At 35.4% G+C, this 17,809-nt stretch overlaps 1 protein-coding gene across 2 annotated transcripts in view; it reads left to right on the top strand.

Annotated features, from left to right (window-relative positions):
- Positions 1-17,809, top strand: part of ube2j2 (ubiquitin-conjugating enzyme E2, J2 (UBC6 homolog, yeast)) — a 46,130-nt gene that overhangs the window by 9,820 nt on the left and 18,501 nt on the right. For both annotated transcript variants that reach the window (XM_039755733.1, XM_039755732.1), the window contains exons 2-5: positions 4,763-4,893; positions 8,043-8,083; positions 10,916-11,018; positions 12,908-13,046. In XM_039755733.1, the coding sequence (XP_039611667.1) occupies positions 4,763-4,893; positions 8,043-8,083; positions 10,916-11,018; positions 12,908-13,046 (414 nt within the window). The remainder of the gene's footprint in view (positions 1-4,762; positions 4,894-8,042; positions 8,084-10,915; positions 11,019-12,907; positions 13,047-17,809) is intronic.

Consider the following 17,809-nt stretch of genomic DNA (forward strand, 5'->3'; position numbering starts at 1 on the left):
CACCACTTTAGATAATTTGCTTTATTTCCAGTTTTCTCCTAAATATGCTTGCAGTTTCCTTTAAAATATTGCAGGCCTGGTGTTTATACAGAGTGGACTTTGACTGCCACAAGTGCAAAAGTGATTGCACACTACTTATAAAAATATTGCCTATTTGAGTGAGTTTATTTTAGGTTGATGTTTTTTAATGTCCTCTTTCACCAGCAGTGACAATAAGGAAGGATCTTGTTTATTTGTATTAATGACAGAAACTACAATCCAGGATTATTTTAATGCAATGTGCCTGTTGTAAGTAATGCTATTTGAGGCTCACATAGTGGATAGCCCTACTGCCTTCCAGCTACTGAGATTCAGTTACTAGGCCTGATCACTTTTTAAAGTTCACTCATTTTCCTTAAATTTTGTTTTAAATTAATTACTTAATTTTTTTTTTTTTTTTTGCTCCTTTCACTCCAAAGATGTTCATGTTAGGTACACTGGTGGTCATAAATTGGCCTGGTATGAGTGAGTAGGGCTATTTGTCCCCTGTGATACACTGGTATTTGATCAGCAGCTGCTTTTGTATAGCCAGTGAGGCTATATTTTTGAGATGACTGAAATCATATTATAAAATAGCAGCAAAATACTTTTTAGTAAAAAATCAAACTAGAGCAGTGGCATCAGTGTTTTTAAAATGGACAACTTCATCAATAGTCAAAGCCAGTTACGTACCGTAGATCTAAAAAGTCTGCACACTCCTGGCAGAATCACAGATTATAATAAAAAAATGAAACCAAGAGAAATCCTGTCAGGACTTACTCCACCTTTATTGCAAAATTGCAGTCTATGCAAAGAAGTGAAAACAAATCAGAAACTTTAGTGAATAAAGGGGAAGAAAATCCTGCAAAACTTTGGTTGCATTAGTGTGCACACCCTGTAAACTAATACTTAGTTGAAGCACCTTGGATTTTATTACAGCCCTCAGTCGTTTAGGGTAAGAGTGTATCAGTTTGGCACATTTAGACTTGGAGATTTTTTGGCCACTCCTTCTTGCCAAGAAAATTTCAGATATGTCAGATTATGAGAGTACGTCCTGTGCATCGCTGTCTTCAGGTCTTCCTTCAGATTTTCAATTTGATTAAGGTCTGGGCTCTGGCTAGACCATTCAAGAACATTAATCCTCATTTGATGGAGCCTCTGCTTTGTTGATTTGATATGTATTTTGGATTGTCATGCTGAAAGGTGACACTCCTCCTCTTCTTCTTCAGCCTCCCAGCAGATGCTTGAAGGTTTTGTGTTAAAATAGTCTAATAATTGGAGCTATTCATGAGTCCATCCACATTGACTAAACCCCTAGTTCCAGATGAACAAAAGAAACCCCCAAGCATGATGCTGCTTCTACCATGCTTCACTGTGGGTATGGTGTTCTTTTGCTGATGTACTATGTTATTTTTGTGGCAAATGTACCATTTGAAGTTATGTCCCAATAGTTCAACCTTAATCTCATCATACCATAATACGTTTTTCTATATGGTTATGGAGACTCTGGGTACCTTTTTGCAAAGTTTAGCCGGGATAGGATGTTTTTCTTTGTGAGAAAAGGCTTTTGTCTTGCTACCCTACCTCACGACCCAGACATATGAAGAATAAGACTGATTTTTGTCACATGTAAGGAACAACCAGTACTTTCCATGAAATACTGTATCTCCTTAAATGTTGAAGTTAGGCCTCTTTGTGGCCTCCCTGACCAGTTTTCTCTTTGTCTTCTCATCAGTCTTGGAGTCTCCACTTGTTGATGGCTGTCTTCACTGTGCTCCATGGGATGTTTAATGCTTTGGATACTTTTTTGTAACCCTGTACTAATTGATATCTTTCAATGATGAGTTCCCGTTCAAGTTTTAAAAGCTCTTTGAGGACCATGGCTTTTGGGATATGTTGCAACCTAGACGATGTCAGAATAAACCTACAGAAACAGCCCAACTTTATCTGAGCTCAGTCAGAGGCACTTTAATTGATGTCGAGTGTATACTAACTACTACTTGAGATGAGACTTATTGTGATTGGTTGATTATGAACTTTGACACATCCTTGATTATTAAAGGGTGGGCACACTAATGCAACCAGGTTTTATTATGATTTTTTTCCTTTATTCATTTAACAGTTTCTGATTTGTTTTCACCTTTTTTTCTATAGATTGCAGTTTAACAATAAAGGAGGAATAAGTTCTGACAGGATTTATGTTGGTTTCATTTTTTATTACACAAAATCTGCAGTTTTGGCCGGAGTGTGTAGTTTTTTTTTTATATACACTACAGTCTGCAATGACTGTCTGTTTTCTCAAGGGCATCACCTTTAAAGTGTGTTTCATGTATGTATTGCATTTGTATACAGTAAACCCTCATTTATCGAGGTTAATCCGTTCCAGACTCTACTGCGATAAATTAATTTCGGCGAAGTAGGATTCTTTATTTATAAATCTAATATTTTTGCAGTTAGAGCATAGAAAACCTGTTAACGGCCTTCTAAATATGTTTTTTAACATTATTAGAGCCCTCTAGACATGAAATAACACCCTTTAGTCAAAAGTTTAAACTGTGCTCCATGACAAGACAGAGATGACAGTTCTTTCTCACAATTAAAAGAACGCAAACATATCTTCCTCTTCAAAGGAGTGCTGTCAGGAGGAGAGAATGTCCGAGAGAGAGAGATTAAAGTAAACAAAAATCAATACGGGCTGTTGGGCTTTTAAGTGGAAGCACTGTGATAAAGCGGCCGCAAGGAAGGGATCAATGTGAAGGTAGTCCTTTAGCATTTTTTAGAGGAGCGTCTGTCCGTATCTTTTAAGCAAACAGCCTCTGTGCAAACAGCCCCTCTGCTCACACCCCCTCCGTCAGGAGCAGAGAATGTCAGAGTGAGAGAGACAGAGAAAAGCAAACAATCAAAAATCAATACGTGCTGTTAGAGCTTTGAAGTGTGCGAAGCACTGCGAGGGAAGCATATCGTATATCATTGAGGAGTTTTATTTAATACATAATATGTGCTCTGATTGGTTAGCTTCTCAGCCATCCGCCAATAGCGTCCCTTGTATGAAATCAACTGGGCAAATAAACTGAGGAAGCATGTACCATAAATTAAAAGGCCCATTGTCCGCAGAAATCCGCAAACTAGCGAAAAATCCGTGATATATATTTAGATATGCTTACATTTAAAATCCGTGATGGAGTGAAGCTGCGAAAGTCGAAGCGCGATATAGCGAGGGATCACTGTATAGTATAGCTGGATTACATTTACACCTGGCATTAAAATATGTCTCCAATATCTGCATCATGTCTGGATATAGATCATATGAACTCTTCATATATGCATAGCAGTTTAGTGGCTTTAGTGATCACTGACATTTATCTGTGCAGCACAGTGAGGCATCCTTCTCCACTGGGCCTTTGAGCAATGTCTTTAACTGGAAAATTGCTCCAGGGGCACTGTACAATGGCTGACCCTGTGCTCTGACTTCCAAAGGTCATGCAAAAAAAAGATAATTTCTCCTGAGGGATCAATAAAGTATATCAAAACAAAAACAAAAATAGTTGTACCTTTTTTTTTTTTTGGCCACTTTTTATACTTCTAAGTTGGTCATGAATATTATTGTGGCTTTGCACATTTCTCCTAGCTCTCGCCTGAATCAAACTGGCATGTGTGATTTTCATTAAACATACCCTAGAGCATGTGCGAGTTACACTGATTACAGAATCACATATATCTGTCGTATAAGGGTAAGACAAAATTTGTATGTCTTTTGTTTGTTAAACCATCTTCTTAATGATCATGACAAAATCCCAGACAATTTTAGGGACTTTAAGTACTAGCCAGAGAGCTAGATCACAGAAAGAGGACATTGTTGGAGAAAAACAGGGCATCTGATCACTCGATATCTCTCTGTCTGGATGTCTCTCCATCTGTCTATTTACTTACTATTTTAGAAAAGCTATCAATTGTTGAACACTGATTATATTGTGAAAAAAACAACAACTTGTGAACAGATTTATTCACATCTGGGTTATTTTCTAATTCTTTTCCTTTAGAATCCATATAGGCTATGTGCCAATTTCAAATGCTAATCAGAGAGGAAGTGGGGATGTGGTCAGGTGCGGGAGAAAGAGGAGAGGATAGGCAGAACTAGGATGGGACTTTGTTGGGAGTAGCTCACTTCTGTTAAACACATTTTTTCCAATAAATATAGTTTTGTTCACATTTAGCAGTTGCTCACCATTACATTGTGTGAAGAGTTGCATGCAAGTTTGACATTTGTTTTTTAATACTGCAATTGCAAACCCTGGGCAATGTCCAAAATGTTGATTAATCTTGTCTGCCGTAGAGTTAAATTTTTATTGTAAAAGCATTTAAATTCAAGACTAAAAATACAGGTGTAAAATTCATAATAATCTTCAAATTAATAGCTTTATGAAATGAACTACAAAGTTTTCAATGTGAATAGAAAGTGAATAACCCCTTGGTGGAGTGGTGGTAGAAGTGGATTTTATATTTATGTTGCTTCTGCTAGTATCAGGTGTTTTCTACAAATGTGTTTTGAACAAGTTGTAATCCTTTACTGCTCTTCTGAACGTGACTGAGGATAGCATTAGAATAATGCAGTATTTGGATAATAAAGTTTTGGGAGAGTACTCTTGTGTCTGTTTTTTGGTTCCTGAGTGTTGAATTATATAATGTGTATTAGCCTTTCCAGATTGTGTTGTAATGTTTTGTTCTCGCTCTTTAACAAATATAGATGAGCAACACCAGTAACAAAAGAGCTCCAACTACAGCAACACAAAGGTTGAAACAAGACTACCTTCGAATAAAGAAAGACCCAGTGCCTTACATTTGTGCAGAGCCTCTGCCTTCAAATATTTTGGAATGGTAAGGACAGTCATCTCTTTTGCATTTATTGTGTGAAGATATGGAAAACTAATATAATTTGAACAGTCCTTGGGGATCACACAGAGATCATCTATTTCCTAATAAGAATATTTTTAGAAATACTGCCAGCAAGATTGTTTTTATTTTATTCATTTATTTTTATTGTCCAGATCTTTCTTTGCTATTTGTTTAGAAAAAGGGAATAACTACATTAAAATGTTATGTTGTAACATTTGAACGTATCAATTCTTCTCTTAGATCTCAGCAAGTCCTAAAAGAAAAAAGGAACATCATTTGACTAATTACTCACAAATTCTTCTTAATCTTCATTAATTGGAATGAAGTAGATAAGCTAGTATTCAGTACCCTTGTGTGTAAATGCTATTTTAGTCCTTGATTTAGTATCCTATGATTTTCATTTTAGAAGTGACTAGTAGGGTTTTCGCAATACCAAAAACTTTGATACAGTACTAAGAAAAGTATTGAAATTTGATGCTTAGTACAATATATAATGTGTATCAATAAAAAATGAGTTTAAATAAATTGAAGTTCTGTATGCATTAACATCTTAACATTGAGGAAAACAAAACAAATAGAAATGTTAGTAATTAAATGCAGACACTTTAAGTAGTGTAACCTTTTGGTAAGAGTATACTTCTGTAAACTATACACAGTAAATGGGATTTTTCTATTACCAAATAACTCATTTTTTCGAGGTTGGGAAGAAAAATAAATAAATGAATCTATGCTATGTGGCTTAAACTTTCTATAGTATATAGAAAAACTAGCTGCATGTTGTTTCTTTGAAACTTATTGCGTTTGCCCTTGCTAGCAGGTTTATATTTTGTACTGAAACATAAATATTTTCAAATAGTTATTATAACAAAGGCGCTATATATGCGCCTGACCCGACACAAAGGCACATATAAAATGAACAAAGACTTTTATTTTCTCTTCAACCATGGGGTATGTCTTCCCTGTGTCCCACAGCCCAACACAGTCCCAAAACACCACAAATGACCCACAACACAGTTCTTTCTTCTTTTACCAACTCTCCTCCTCAAGCTTGGTCCTCCTCCTCCCGACTCTGGCCCCTGAGTGGTGGTGGTTGGCTTGACCACCTGGTCCCGATTGCACTTCTGGGTGGGGCTGAAGACTCATCCAGCTGGGCTGTTGAATCCAGGCTGCACCCCCTAGCGGCCACCCCAGCTTCCAACCAGGTTGTGGAGGACTCCATCTCCCATGGAGCCATGCGGGAGGTTGGGGAATCACCGTCGGCCAGGGAGGCTGCCACCAAGCGTCCCGGGGGAGGTATTGAGCTGCCCATAGTTGCTCCCCCACAACATATGTAGCAGGGGCGTCCCAGCCACCCATCACAGTGTATATTGTAGTATACAATTGTGTACACAGGATTACCTTGCTTTATAATGCAAATGTGCTGCTGAAAATGTTCAAAATGCAAACAGTTAATTGCCATTAATATGAATGGAAAACATGTTTAAGCATTTCTTAGCTCCAAAAGTGTTGCTCGGTTTTGTTCATATAACATCAAAATACCAAAAAAATTATTTTAATAATAACACTTACCGTCAAAACAAACTCTGATAAGACACTGCTTTTCATTAAATACTGTTTAAGGCTGCTTACCTAAACATTATCACTATCAATTTTACATTTGCCCTTTTATTTAACTTTAACATTTTTAGTTCTTAAAGTAAATTCTAACTATACATAAGAATTTTCATAAAAGTTCAATTTTTTGCTGTTAGATTGTCTTTACTATTTTTTACTTCAAATGTCAACAAAATATGTAGTTTGGCCAAGGGTGTCCAGATATTTGCAACAAGCTCTATATTTTAATCACAGAAAATATATAAGAAACTTATATATATATATATATATAGTTTTGAATGAATGTTAAATTTGAGACACAGTTTTTCAAAGGATGCACTATAATGAGCATACATCATGAGTTGGATGCTGTGTACTTTAGAAATGGAGATAACGTGTGATTGCTTTGTAATGATATAATTGACAAAAAAAAAAATCTCAACCTTTAAGTGTCACAACATTTTAAGAAAGTGTTAAACCACTTCATTTCAGTCAGTTGGTGGTAATTACTGATAACTGGTGAATGCAGAGAGATGAGTATACAGTGAGGAATTGGTACAGGATTATTTCCCTCAATGGCTGATCAAGCTGGTTACAAGTTTAACTGTCTCGGTTTCTTTCATAGTCTTGTAATACTTAACATTTGTTGTAACCCAGTAGTAGAATTTTAAGTTAGGTAACATCAGCCACCAGGCCACAGGTCTGTAAAGGTTACTGTTTTTCTTTGCCTTCTTTGGATTCCAAATGAATGAAGTTTCAATTTTGTCTAATTTTAAAAAAGGGTTTACTAGTCTTTATTAAATTGTCCTGAAACAGATATAGAAATTCATTTTAACAATGTTAATTCTTCCTGCTAATGTGAGACAAAGAGGTAATCGGTTGAACAGATCTTGTTTAATATATTCATCAGGTTGCCAAAGCTAAATTTTGCTAGATCTTGATAACAGTTACACAACAATATAAAGGTTAAGCTTATGTGTAGAGCTTTGTGCAGGAAATCTTCACTCTTAACTCAAACTAATCTTGAACCCAGTCTTCTACATTCTGAAGAATTTCTCAAGTACACAGGAAGAGATGGTAAAATAAAACACCTGGTCATCTGCATAAAGAGAGAACCTTTTTGTTCATGTCCTTTGCTTACAATTCCTGAATCTCTCTTTTATTATGGTATTAGGTAGAAAGAAATGCAGCATAAATTGTAAGTAAAATTGGTGACAAGGGACTACTCTGTCTAGTTCTAAGTTTATATTACTTTAAAAAACTGAAGCAAGAGGTTTTTAAAAACTATGTGACTTTCAGAGGAAAGGCAGACCATTCCTTTTAATGTATCTGAAAAATTAAGTCAGTATGAAAACAAGGTAAATGTATCAAAGTAAAATTAAACAACTTAAGAGGTATGAGATAAATTGTTAAAATGCATATTAATCCATTCGGAAATGTGCAATTCAAATCATAATGTAATATTTTTTAATGGCACCTGAAAATATCACTTCTTGATTTTTGTTGTGTAAAAGATAAACCTTTTTTCTTGCTTTTAGGCACTATGTTGTACGAGGGCCTGAGAAGACCCCATATGAAGGTATGTTTGTTTTTATATTACTGTTTTATGGCTGATAATGTGTTTATACCTTGCTATAGCCTCCAAGTTTTGAAAGTAAGGTGTTTCGAAAACTGTATTTTATGCAGTGCTCTTCAAGAAGTATTGAGACCCCTTTTACATCTTGTTATGTAGCAGCCTTATGCTAAAATGGCTTAAATTTATTTCCTTGCCATACAGCACTCAATACCCTACAGTTGATGAAAAACTGAATGGAGCAATGTACAGAAATATTCTTAATGAAAACCTGCTCCAGAGTGCTCTGGACCTTAAACTGGGTCAAAGGGTTTGTCTTCTAATAGGAAATGACACTAAATACAAAGCAAAGACAACACAAGAGTGGCTTACTTTTACAGTCATATGAAAAAGTTTGGGAACCCCTCTTAATTCTTTGGATTTTTGTTTATCATTGGCTGAGCTTTCAAAGTAGCAACTTCCTTTTAATATATGACATGCCTTATGGAAACAGTAGTATTTCAGTAGTGACATTAAGTTTATTGGATTAACAGAAAATATGCAATATGCGTCATAACAAAATTAGACACGGGTGCATAAATTTGGGCACCCCAACAGGGATATTACATCAATACTTAGTTGAGGTATTTTTGACCATTTCTCCATACAGAATCTCTCCAGTTCAGTTAAATTTGATGGCTGCCAAGTATGGACAGCCTGCTTCAAATCATCCCATAGATTTTCGATGATATTCAAGTCAGGGGACTGTGATGGCCATTCCAGAACCTTGTACTTCTCCCTCTGCATAAATCCCTTTGTAGATTTCAAACAGTGTTTTGGGTCGTTGTCTTGTTGGAATATCCAACCCCTGTGTAATTTCAGCTTTGTGACTGATGCTTGAACATTATCCTGAAGAATTTGTTGATATTGAGTTGAATTCCATCCGACCCTCGACTTCGACAAGGGCCCCAGTCCCTGAACTAGTTACACAGCAGCTAGGTGCAGGTGTTTTTCTTGGAATGCGGTGTTCTTCTTCTGCCATGCAAAGCTCTTTTTTTATGACCAAATAACTAAATTTTTGTCTCATCAGTCCAAAGCACTTTGTTCCAAAATGAATCTGGCTTGTCTAAATGAGCATTTGCATACAACAAGCGACTCTGTTTGTGCAAAGCTTAATCTTGCAGTGCTAAATTAATGAGACAGGTGTAACAGAAGAAAGGAAAAATGTGTCTATCTAATCTTTTTAATCTGTTATAGCTGTTGAAGACCTTTTTTTGTGGCAATAATTGTATTTAGTGTGACTACTGTGGGTGTCCATAGTACCAGAGACAAAATCCACACAACTAACACTACTGTATTTAAAATTTGCCTTTCAGTATATATTCTGGCATTTCAAGTCTTACAGATTCACAATCTTAGGTTTCTACAAAGTAAAAAAATCGCTTATGCCAAGGACTTGACTTTCGAGTATCAATAAGAATTGACCAATAGTGATTTTACGAAAAAGAGTAAATTCACTTCAACCTTCACACTTAGTGATGTATCAAATGTTGTTTCTAAAACAAACTATAAGTGAGTAAAGCCTTCATACCTTGATTCAGCTAAAAAAGGTACACCATTAATCAAACATAGCGCTCTGATCATAGCAGGATTCTAATACTTGAACTTTCATCTACATGAAAAGTTTATACAAGCAATAAAAAGGTCAATGACATAAGTGAACTTGTAGCCTTGTTTTCAAACAATTTTGGACAATTTATAATTTTAAAGGAGACATGTCAGTCAGCCACAGCAACATTATATTTGAGCTGCTGTAGTTCATGCAACCCAGGAAGATGCAGATATTTACCATTATTGTTAGTGCTGTCTAAGGCAATCAGTTAGTTGCCTCACCCTATGAGCTGGCCTTGGTTGTTCATAGGTGATGCTGTATCTTTGAAAATTGGTCTTCAGTCCAAAACACTTTGACTATCACGGACATATGTGAAACTTTTTCTTTTGATTGGATCTATACACTGCTTTTATTAATGTTTTGACAATTTTATGCTTAAGGAAATTGAATCTTTAAACTGCTTAGTTTGTGTTTTTGTTCTGCTATTGATGAGACCATTCTGATAACATAAAATATTTAGGTGAGCTTTCAGTATACCCCAGTTTTGTTTATTAAATGATGATATATTTAAATCGGTAAGGGCAGCATCTGCATGTTATTCCCTACCTTGCCTTTACCCACAATTTGTGTATTTTGTCAGGATGTTCTGGTTTCTTCTCACACTTCAGTGATGTACATGTTGTGTGACTAAACTGGCCTGGTTTGGTGGAGTATAAGTGTGGGCATGTGACCATGCTGTCTCAGTTGGACATATTTTTAGCAAGTTATTTGAAAAGAATAATACTTCAATGTGTTACAGTATATGAAAAAGGCTCAAATTTAGTATCTTTGTTAAACTGCTTACAAGAGCAAAAGACCAGATTAAACATGAAGTGAGATCTCACATGGAATTCAGAAATCGCAGTGTTTTCAAAATCAAAAATCAGTAGTCACTCTGCAAACAGAAGTTTGTAAGAAGGATACTGTACACTCATTGTTCCTTAGGGATTTGATTTGTGAATGGTTTCTTAAGACAATTGTATTTTGTATCAATTTATTTGGAAAGAACTTCAATGAAGTGTATTTATTTCAGTGTGCTGGAATTTGTGTGAAGAATATCTGCTGTTTCAGTTTACATTTTCTTTTAACATGAATACATTGTTTAAAGAATATCTACTCTTTCAGTTTACATTTCCTTTTTATCATGAATACAATGTTTCATAGAATACTTGATTAATAATGGTTTGTTTTTGATTTGCTTATTATAGGTGGATATTATCATGGTAAACTCATCTTCCCCAGAGAATTTCCTTTTAAACCTCCCAGTATTTATATGATAACTCCTAATGGAAGATTTAAGTGCAATACGAGGTAAACAGAATGTTTCTCTTCAGTGCTTTGTACTGTATTTGCACCAAAATTTTGTCTTTTCATGTATATTCAATTAACATAATACATAAACTTACCATTCGTTTCCTACTGATAATTTATGAAGTTTTTTTGCCCTGGTTACACCTGCACCTTCCAAATGCATTAATACTGCTGTAGACTTTTAAAATAACCAGCTTCTTCAGTTCAGATCACTACCTGTTTTAAACTCAACACCAGAAAATGTTTTTGCCCTGTTTATTTTCAGGATTCAGTCAAAATTACATGAACACTTTTGTCTTCCTCTAATTCAGCTTAGTGTGACATCAATAGCCAAAAAGTGATGATTATTAGCGCCATCTTGACACTGACATGTTGCTCTTCTTTGAACGTCTCCTTACTTTTAGAGCATTATATAAGAAGATTTTTTTTGACGTTAAGATCAGATATTTTATACATTTTATTATGATGTTACCTCCCCAGAGCGGCACATAAATGTTTATTAGAGTTGCAGACTGAAACTTAGAAGTTCTGTCACCAAAGCAAGTGTACTACATTCCTGCATATACAGCTTATGTTCATTCTTATCCTGTTGTTCTCTAAGCATGGTGCTTTGGGAGTTTACTTTATCACTGGAAAAATTATACTGATGTTTTCAAATTTTCAAACCTGCAAACTACACTGGTCTTTGTGCATAATGTATAGACAAAAATTAAACCTCCTTAGGCTAGTTTTGTAGTCATTTTAATTTTCATATGGCGCTTTTCCACTGCATAGTACGGCACGACACGGTTCAGTTCAGCTCACTTTTGGGGGGTTTTCCACTGGGAACAGTACCTGGTACCCGGTCCTTTTTTTAGTACCACCTCAGCCGAGGTTCAAAGCGCCGAACCGTTACCAAAACGTGACGTGTAAACTGCTGGTCACTGATTGGCCGGAGAAAATCGTCATTACTGCATCACTGGCTATTCTTTTCTTTAAAGGTACACACACGCGGAAGTTTGTGTCCCGTCTCTCCATCGCTGGACGCAGTTTGTTGCATAAGTGGATGAATGTTTCTTCAGACATTCGAAAGTTCTCCAGCCACTGAGTGTTTGTAAAACCGGTAACAATCACATCCCACCACTCTGAAGCACGATTAAATGTCCAAACAGATGGTCTGTTGCGGCGACTTTTTTGCAAAATATGGAAGATCTGTAATATACAGAATCAGCATTTTAATGTTACACTGGCAGTTAAGTTAATTTTATGCTTTGCAACAGTGATAAAAGTTAGCTAGTGATGTGCTTTTTTTAGATGTTTACCCTTGCGCGTCGTCGAGCTAAAGTGTTGTCGTTGTCTGCGTGTTGTTGTAAAAGTTCCACGGTGTCACGGCAGTAGAGGCGGCGAAACTATAACGACACGTGAATAATCCCGCCCACTCTAAAGCGGTACTAAACTGCAGTCAAAAGCAAACCGAGCCGAACTGAGCCGAACCAAGGTGAGCTGTACTGAACCGTGCTGTGCCGTACTATGCAGTGGAAAAGCGCCTTTATATTCATTTACTTTTAGTTTTCAGTCATTTTTTAAATAAGAAAATGTTTAGTTTTTCATTAGTGATTTGTTTAAACTTTTGTTAATGAGAAAAACATTGCTATGTTGGTGCAGCACTGTCTCCCACACCACATGCCTCTTTGGGCTTGGCACCTTAAGTGAAGCTAAATGCATCAGTTTGATGTTTATAAGAAGTGAACTATTTTGTTTCAACAGAGTAACAAAGGTTAGTAATGTTTTTTTAGTTAAAATTTTATATCATTATGCTAGGTCAACTGCATAATGACTTGTTACTTTTCAGCCTGTCAGTTTTTTTTCTATATCTCTATCTCTCTTACTATTTATATTTTATTTTGTAGATTATGTCTCTCAATTACGGATTTTCATCCTGACACATGGAATCCTGCATGGTCAGTTTCAACTATTCTTACAGGACTTCTAAGCTTCATGGTAGAGAAAGGTCCCACGTTAGGCAGCATAGAGACCTCTGATTTTACAGTAAGTTATCTACAAATCTCCGACTTGGCACTGGTATTTGTATAGTACTACTAGCAAAATTAAGTTGTTGAATTATTCATGTTGCTGAAAACTGTGAAATAGATTTTATTTTTCACCCATTGATCTATTATAAAAACCTCTTAATCCAGCTAGACTTTTCCATTAATGGTTGACAGTAACTTTATGGAATTTGTGATGCTCAAATTAGTCGAGTGCCAATCGAAATTAGACGGTTTTCACTAAAAAAAGACTCTGTCGAGTTAAAAAGGCCAATCACCAAAAAGCATATTTTCAGCCTCTTGCTTTTCTAAGGATTGCAGTAATTTAGTTGCATTTCTTCTTTATTCAAGGAATTACAGTGGTTTTTTGGGTTTTTTTCCCCTCGAAGTGTAAACAAAGAGCAGAGAGAGGAAGCTTGTTTTATCAGTGAATGAGAGGTGATTTGTATATTAGCCTGTAAGTTAAGGTGTAATAAACTGAAAAAAAAGTAATTGGAGAAGTTGTCCCGTGCAACTAGACAAATGGCAAGAAAAGCTTCTTTAAGGAATTCAAGCCTTTATTTTGTCCTTTAGATTAAAACGAGCACTGCTTGAGTTTGGACTGTGAGCTTGTTTAAAATGCAGCATCTTATACTTTTAATTGGAAAAAGTAAAGATAAAGATGAATTTGAAATTGCTGCTTAGTAAACAATAGGTTTTTTTTAAACATTTGTACTGTGTTTATTATTTATTGGTGTGTGTCATGCAGCATATGTTTTGGTAAGAAACAAGTACTAAATAATTAAAATGGTAATCCGTATTTATAATTACACCTGAAGAATTACTAATGTCTAGTTGCTATACTGAAGGAAAAAAAATACCTGTATAAATATAGTAAATTAATATTTTATCAGCAAAAAGCTGTAGTGCAGTTAATGATTTAAAATTATTAAAACCTGTAAGTGCATATATATTTATATTTAAATAGCATTTAATTGCCAATATCAATTAATTGATTGTGTGTGAATATATACAGGTCAAATCCCGTTACAGCGAATACCGAAGTAACACAATTTTCAGAATAATGAATACTTTTTGTGGGACTGGAAAACCTTTAATCAATATCAATGTAAATGTAAATTTCAGTGTAATGAACATATTTTCAACCAAAAATGGCCACCAGAAAAAATAATGTGATGCAAAAAATACTTGATGCTGCTCTTACACTTTCTGAACAGAGTGTCAGGAATCCTGCAATAGGTTGTCTGAAAGAAAAAAAACAGTCTATTGCAAAATTTCCAGTCTCTAGCAGTCTCAGTGAGAGTGTAGACATGACATTGTACAGGTATAGCCTCCGGATGGGTAGTTGTGTTGTTTGGGGATAATGTACTGTTTGTGTTTCATAGTGCTTCTCAAAGTGAGAAACAGTGTCAGGTTACACTGAAAGAAAAGTTAACAATCCTAGAAAACGTTAATTCCAGAATGAAGAAAAATGATGTGGCAAAATGTTAAATGTTCTAAATATTGTGCAACAAGCACGTTATGCATTAAGCCTGATCATGCTGATAACAACCTGTTACTTTGCATTTGGTTTACTATTTATCAGATGCAGCAGAACAGCTACGGAGATGTCCTTGCACTACTGCTGTTAAGAGATGGTGACCCCAGTCACAACAGTATTTTCCTCATATTCATTATAATGAATTTTCCATTATAAGAAAATATTTTTATGGTTCCATGAGTTCCATTATAGCTGGATTCCACATGTGTGTGTGTATGTACAGTCTCTCTCTCTCTCTCTGTGTATATGTATGTGTATATATATATATATATATATATATATATATATATATATATATATATATATATATATATATATATATATATATATATATAAAATATATAATATATATGTATATGTATATGTATATATACAGTGGGATGCAAAAGTTTGGGCAGCCTTGTTAATATTCATTAATTTCCTGTATAAATCGTTGGTTGTTACGATAAAAAATGTCAGTTAAATATATCATATAGGAGACACACACAGTGATATTTGATAAGTGAAATGAAGTTTATTGGATTTACAGAAAGTGTGCAATAATTGTTCAAACAAAATCAGGCAGGTGCATAAATTTGGGCACCGTTGTCATTTTATTGATTCCAAAACTTTTAGAACGAATTATTGGAACTCAAATTGGCTTGGTAAGCTCAGTGACCCCTGACCTACATACACAGGTGAATCCTATAATGAGAGAGTATTTAAGGGGGTCAATCGTAAGTTTCCTTCCTCCTTTAATTTTCTCTGAAGAGTAGCAACATGGGGGTCACAAAACAACTCTCAAATGACCTGAAGACAAAGATTGTTCACCATCATGGTTTAGGGGAAGGATACAGAAAGCTGTCCCAGAGATTTAGGCTGTCTGTTTCCACAGTTAGGAACATATTGAGGAAATGGAAGACCACAGGCTCAGTTCAAGTTAAGGCTCGAAGTGGATAGACAGAAGCGACGAATGGTGAGAACAGTCAGAGTCAACCCACAGACCAGCACCAAAGACCTACAACATCATCTTGCAGCAGATGGAGTCACTGTGCATCGTTCAACCATTCGGCGCACTTTACACAAGGAGGTGCTGTATGCGAGAGTGATGCAGAGGAAGCCTTTTCTCCGCCCACAGCACAAACAGAGCCACTTGAGGTCTGCTCAAGCACATTTGGACAAGCCAGCTTCATTTTGGAATAAGGTGCTGTGGACTGATGAAACTAAAATTGAGTTATTTGGGCATAACAAGGGGCGTTATGCATGGAGGAAAAAGAACACAGCATTCCAAGAAAAACACCTGCTACCTACAGTAAAATATGGTGGCGGTTCCATCATGCTGTGGGGCTGTGTGGCCAGTGCAGGGACTGGGAATCTTGTTAAAGTTGAGGGACGCATGGATTCCACTCAGTATCGGCAGATTCTGGAGACCAATGTCCAGGAATCGGTGACAAAGCTGAAGCTGCGCCGGGGCTGGATCTTAAACAAGACAACGACCCAAAACACCTTCTCAAACATCACTGTGTGTGTCTCCTATATGATATATTTAACTGACATTTTTTATCGTAACAACCAACGATTTATACAGGAAATTAATGAATATTAACAAGGTTGCCCAAACTTTTGCATCCCACTGTATATGTATGTATGTATGTATGTGTGTGTGTATGTATGTATGTATGTGTGTGTGTATATGTATATATATATATATATATATATATATATATATATATATATATATATATATATATATATACACACATTTTTTGTTAAAGAAATGATGAGATATTTTTATTTAATTAAGCCTTGTTTCAGATAGGTACATCACAGAAAAACTAAACAGTGTGACAGCTTGTAATTATGAGAAGCATTTTATTTTCTTTTATGTCATATATATACATTTTTTTTTTACATATTTTATTAGTTAAAGTGTGTATTTTAAGAAAATTTTGTTTATTTTAGTATTTTATGGTCACTAGAAATATACCTACAGAATTTAATTTTGTTAATAAAAGATTTTTAAAAATATACTTGACTATAGGGCATAAGACTCCTTTTTTTCTGGTTATGCTGGAGGTTAGTGTAAATATGTTTTTTTGAACAGGTAAAAAAAAAACCTGAATTGATTTTGGAATTGGCTGATCAAGTAAGTTGAAATCTGTGACTGGTATTGGCCTTACAAAACCTGATTACAGCAACCCTTTCTGGAATCATAGAAAATGGATGTTTTAATTCATTTAAGATCATGATGTTTCTCTTTTATTTGTTACACTGTCTGTAGTGAATACTTTATTCAATGATGATGTAGCTGACATGGGTGAAAATAGCTAAGTTGTGTTATAGGGATGTCAAAATCCAAGAAATTTGGCAAAAGTTTTGTATGAAGATTCTGAAGCATGTCAGCATTTACATAGAAATCTAAACTTAATATCAAGTAACTCAAAATAGGCATATTTAATGTTGGTGTTAATCTTGCCGATTTTTTTTTTTTTTTACTAGTACTATAAGATCATGTGGATGGCACTGCGCCTCTTAAATACATATATACTAGCATGACACTATGTTTCCCCAGTTTATTCTATTCTTTTATTCTAATGTTGTGTTTGGCATTGCGCTCTTCTTTTTTTTTAATTTGGCCACTCGTTATGCACACTGTCTTTCTCTAGCTTGCTTATTCCATGCTAGGGCAGACATCATGTGGCTTGTTTCTGCATGCTTTTGTTTGTTTTTAGCCATTTCACTTCAATTTGTGAAAGGGGGAATAAAATAAAAGGTAATTGAAATAGTGGACAAGGTCAGTGTTCTTCAAATAAGCAAGACTTATTTACAGAATGCAGAGTAAGATGCTTCTTGGTTCACATGTGCAATTCTTAACTACAGAACCTCTGATACTGCAAATGCCAAGAAGTAACTGGCCATCTTGTATATTGATCACTCCTTTGCTATGGGATTTTACATACTCTGAAATGGAGGGACTTAAACAAGCGCTGCTTAGGTATATACAGTTTTTCCCTTTTTAATTGACCTCCTTTGTGTGCAAATGAAATTCACTGAATCAATAAAAACTGATCACAAAAAAGCTGTGACGCTGCTTCAGTAGGAACTAACTGAAAAAAAAAAATAGCGCAAAAGTCCTTCAGTTTTAAACATGTTTTTTTTTTAACCCAAATGCTGAACAATATACTGCTCTGTGCGCCACCGGTCTACTGATGTGCCTTTAAGTAGAATAAGCAGCACATCTGCAA

Source organism: Polypterus senegalus, chromosome 6 (assembly GCF_016835505.1).
Source record: "Polypterus senegalus isolate Bchr_013 chromosome 6, ASM1683550v1, whole genome shotgun sequence".
Classification (NCBI taxonomy): Eukaryota; Metazoa; Chordata; class Cladistia; order Polypteriformes; family Polypteridae; genus Polypterus; species Polypterus senegalus.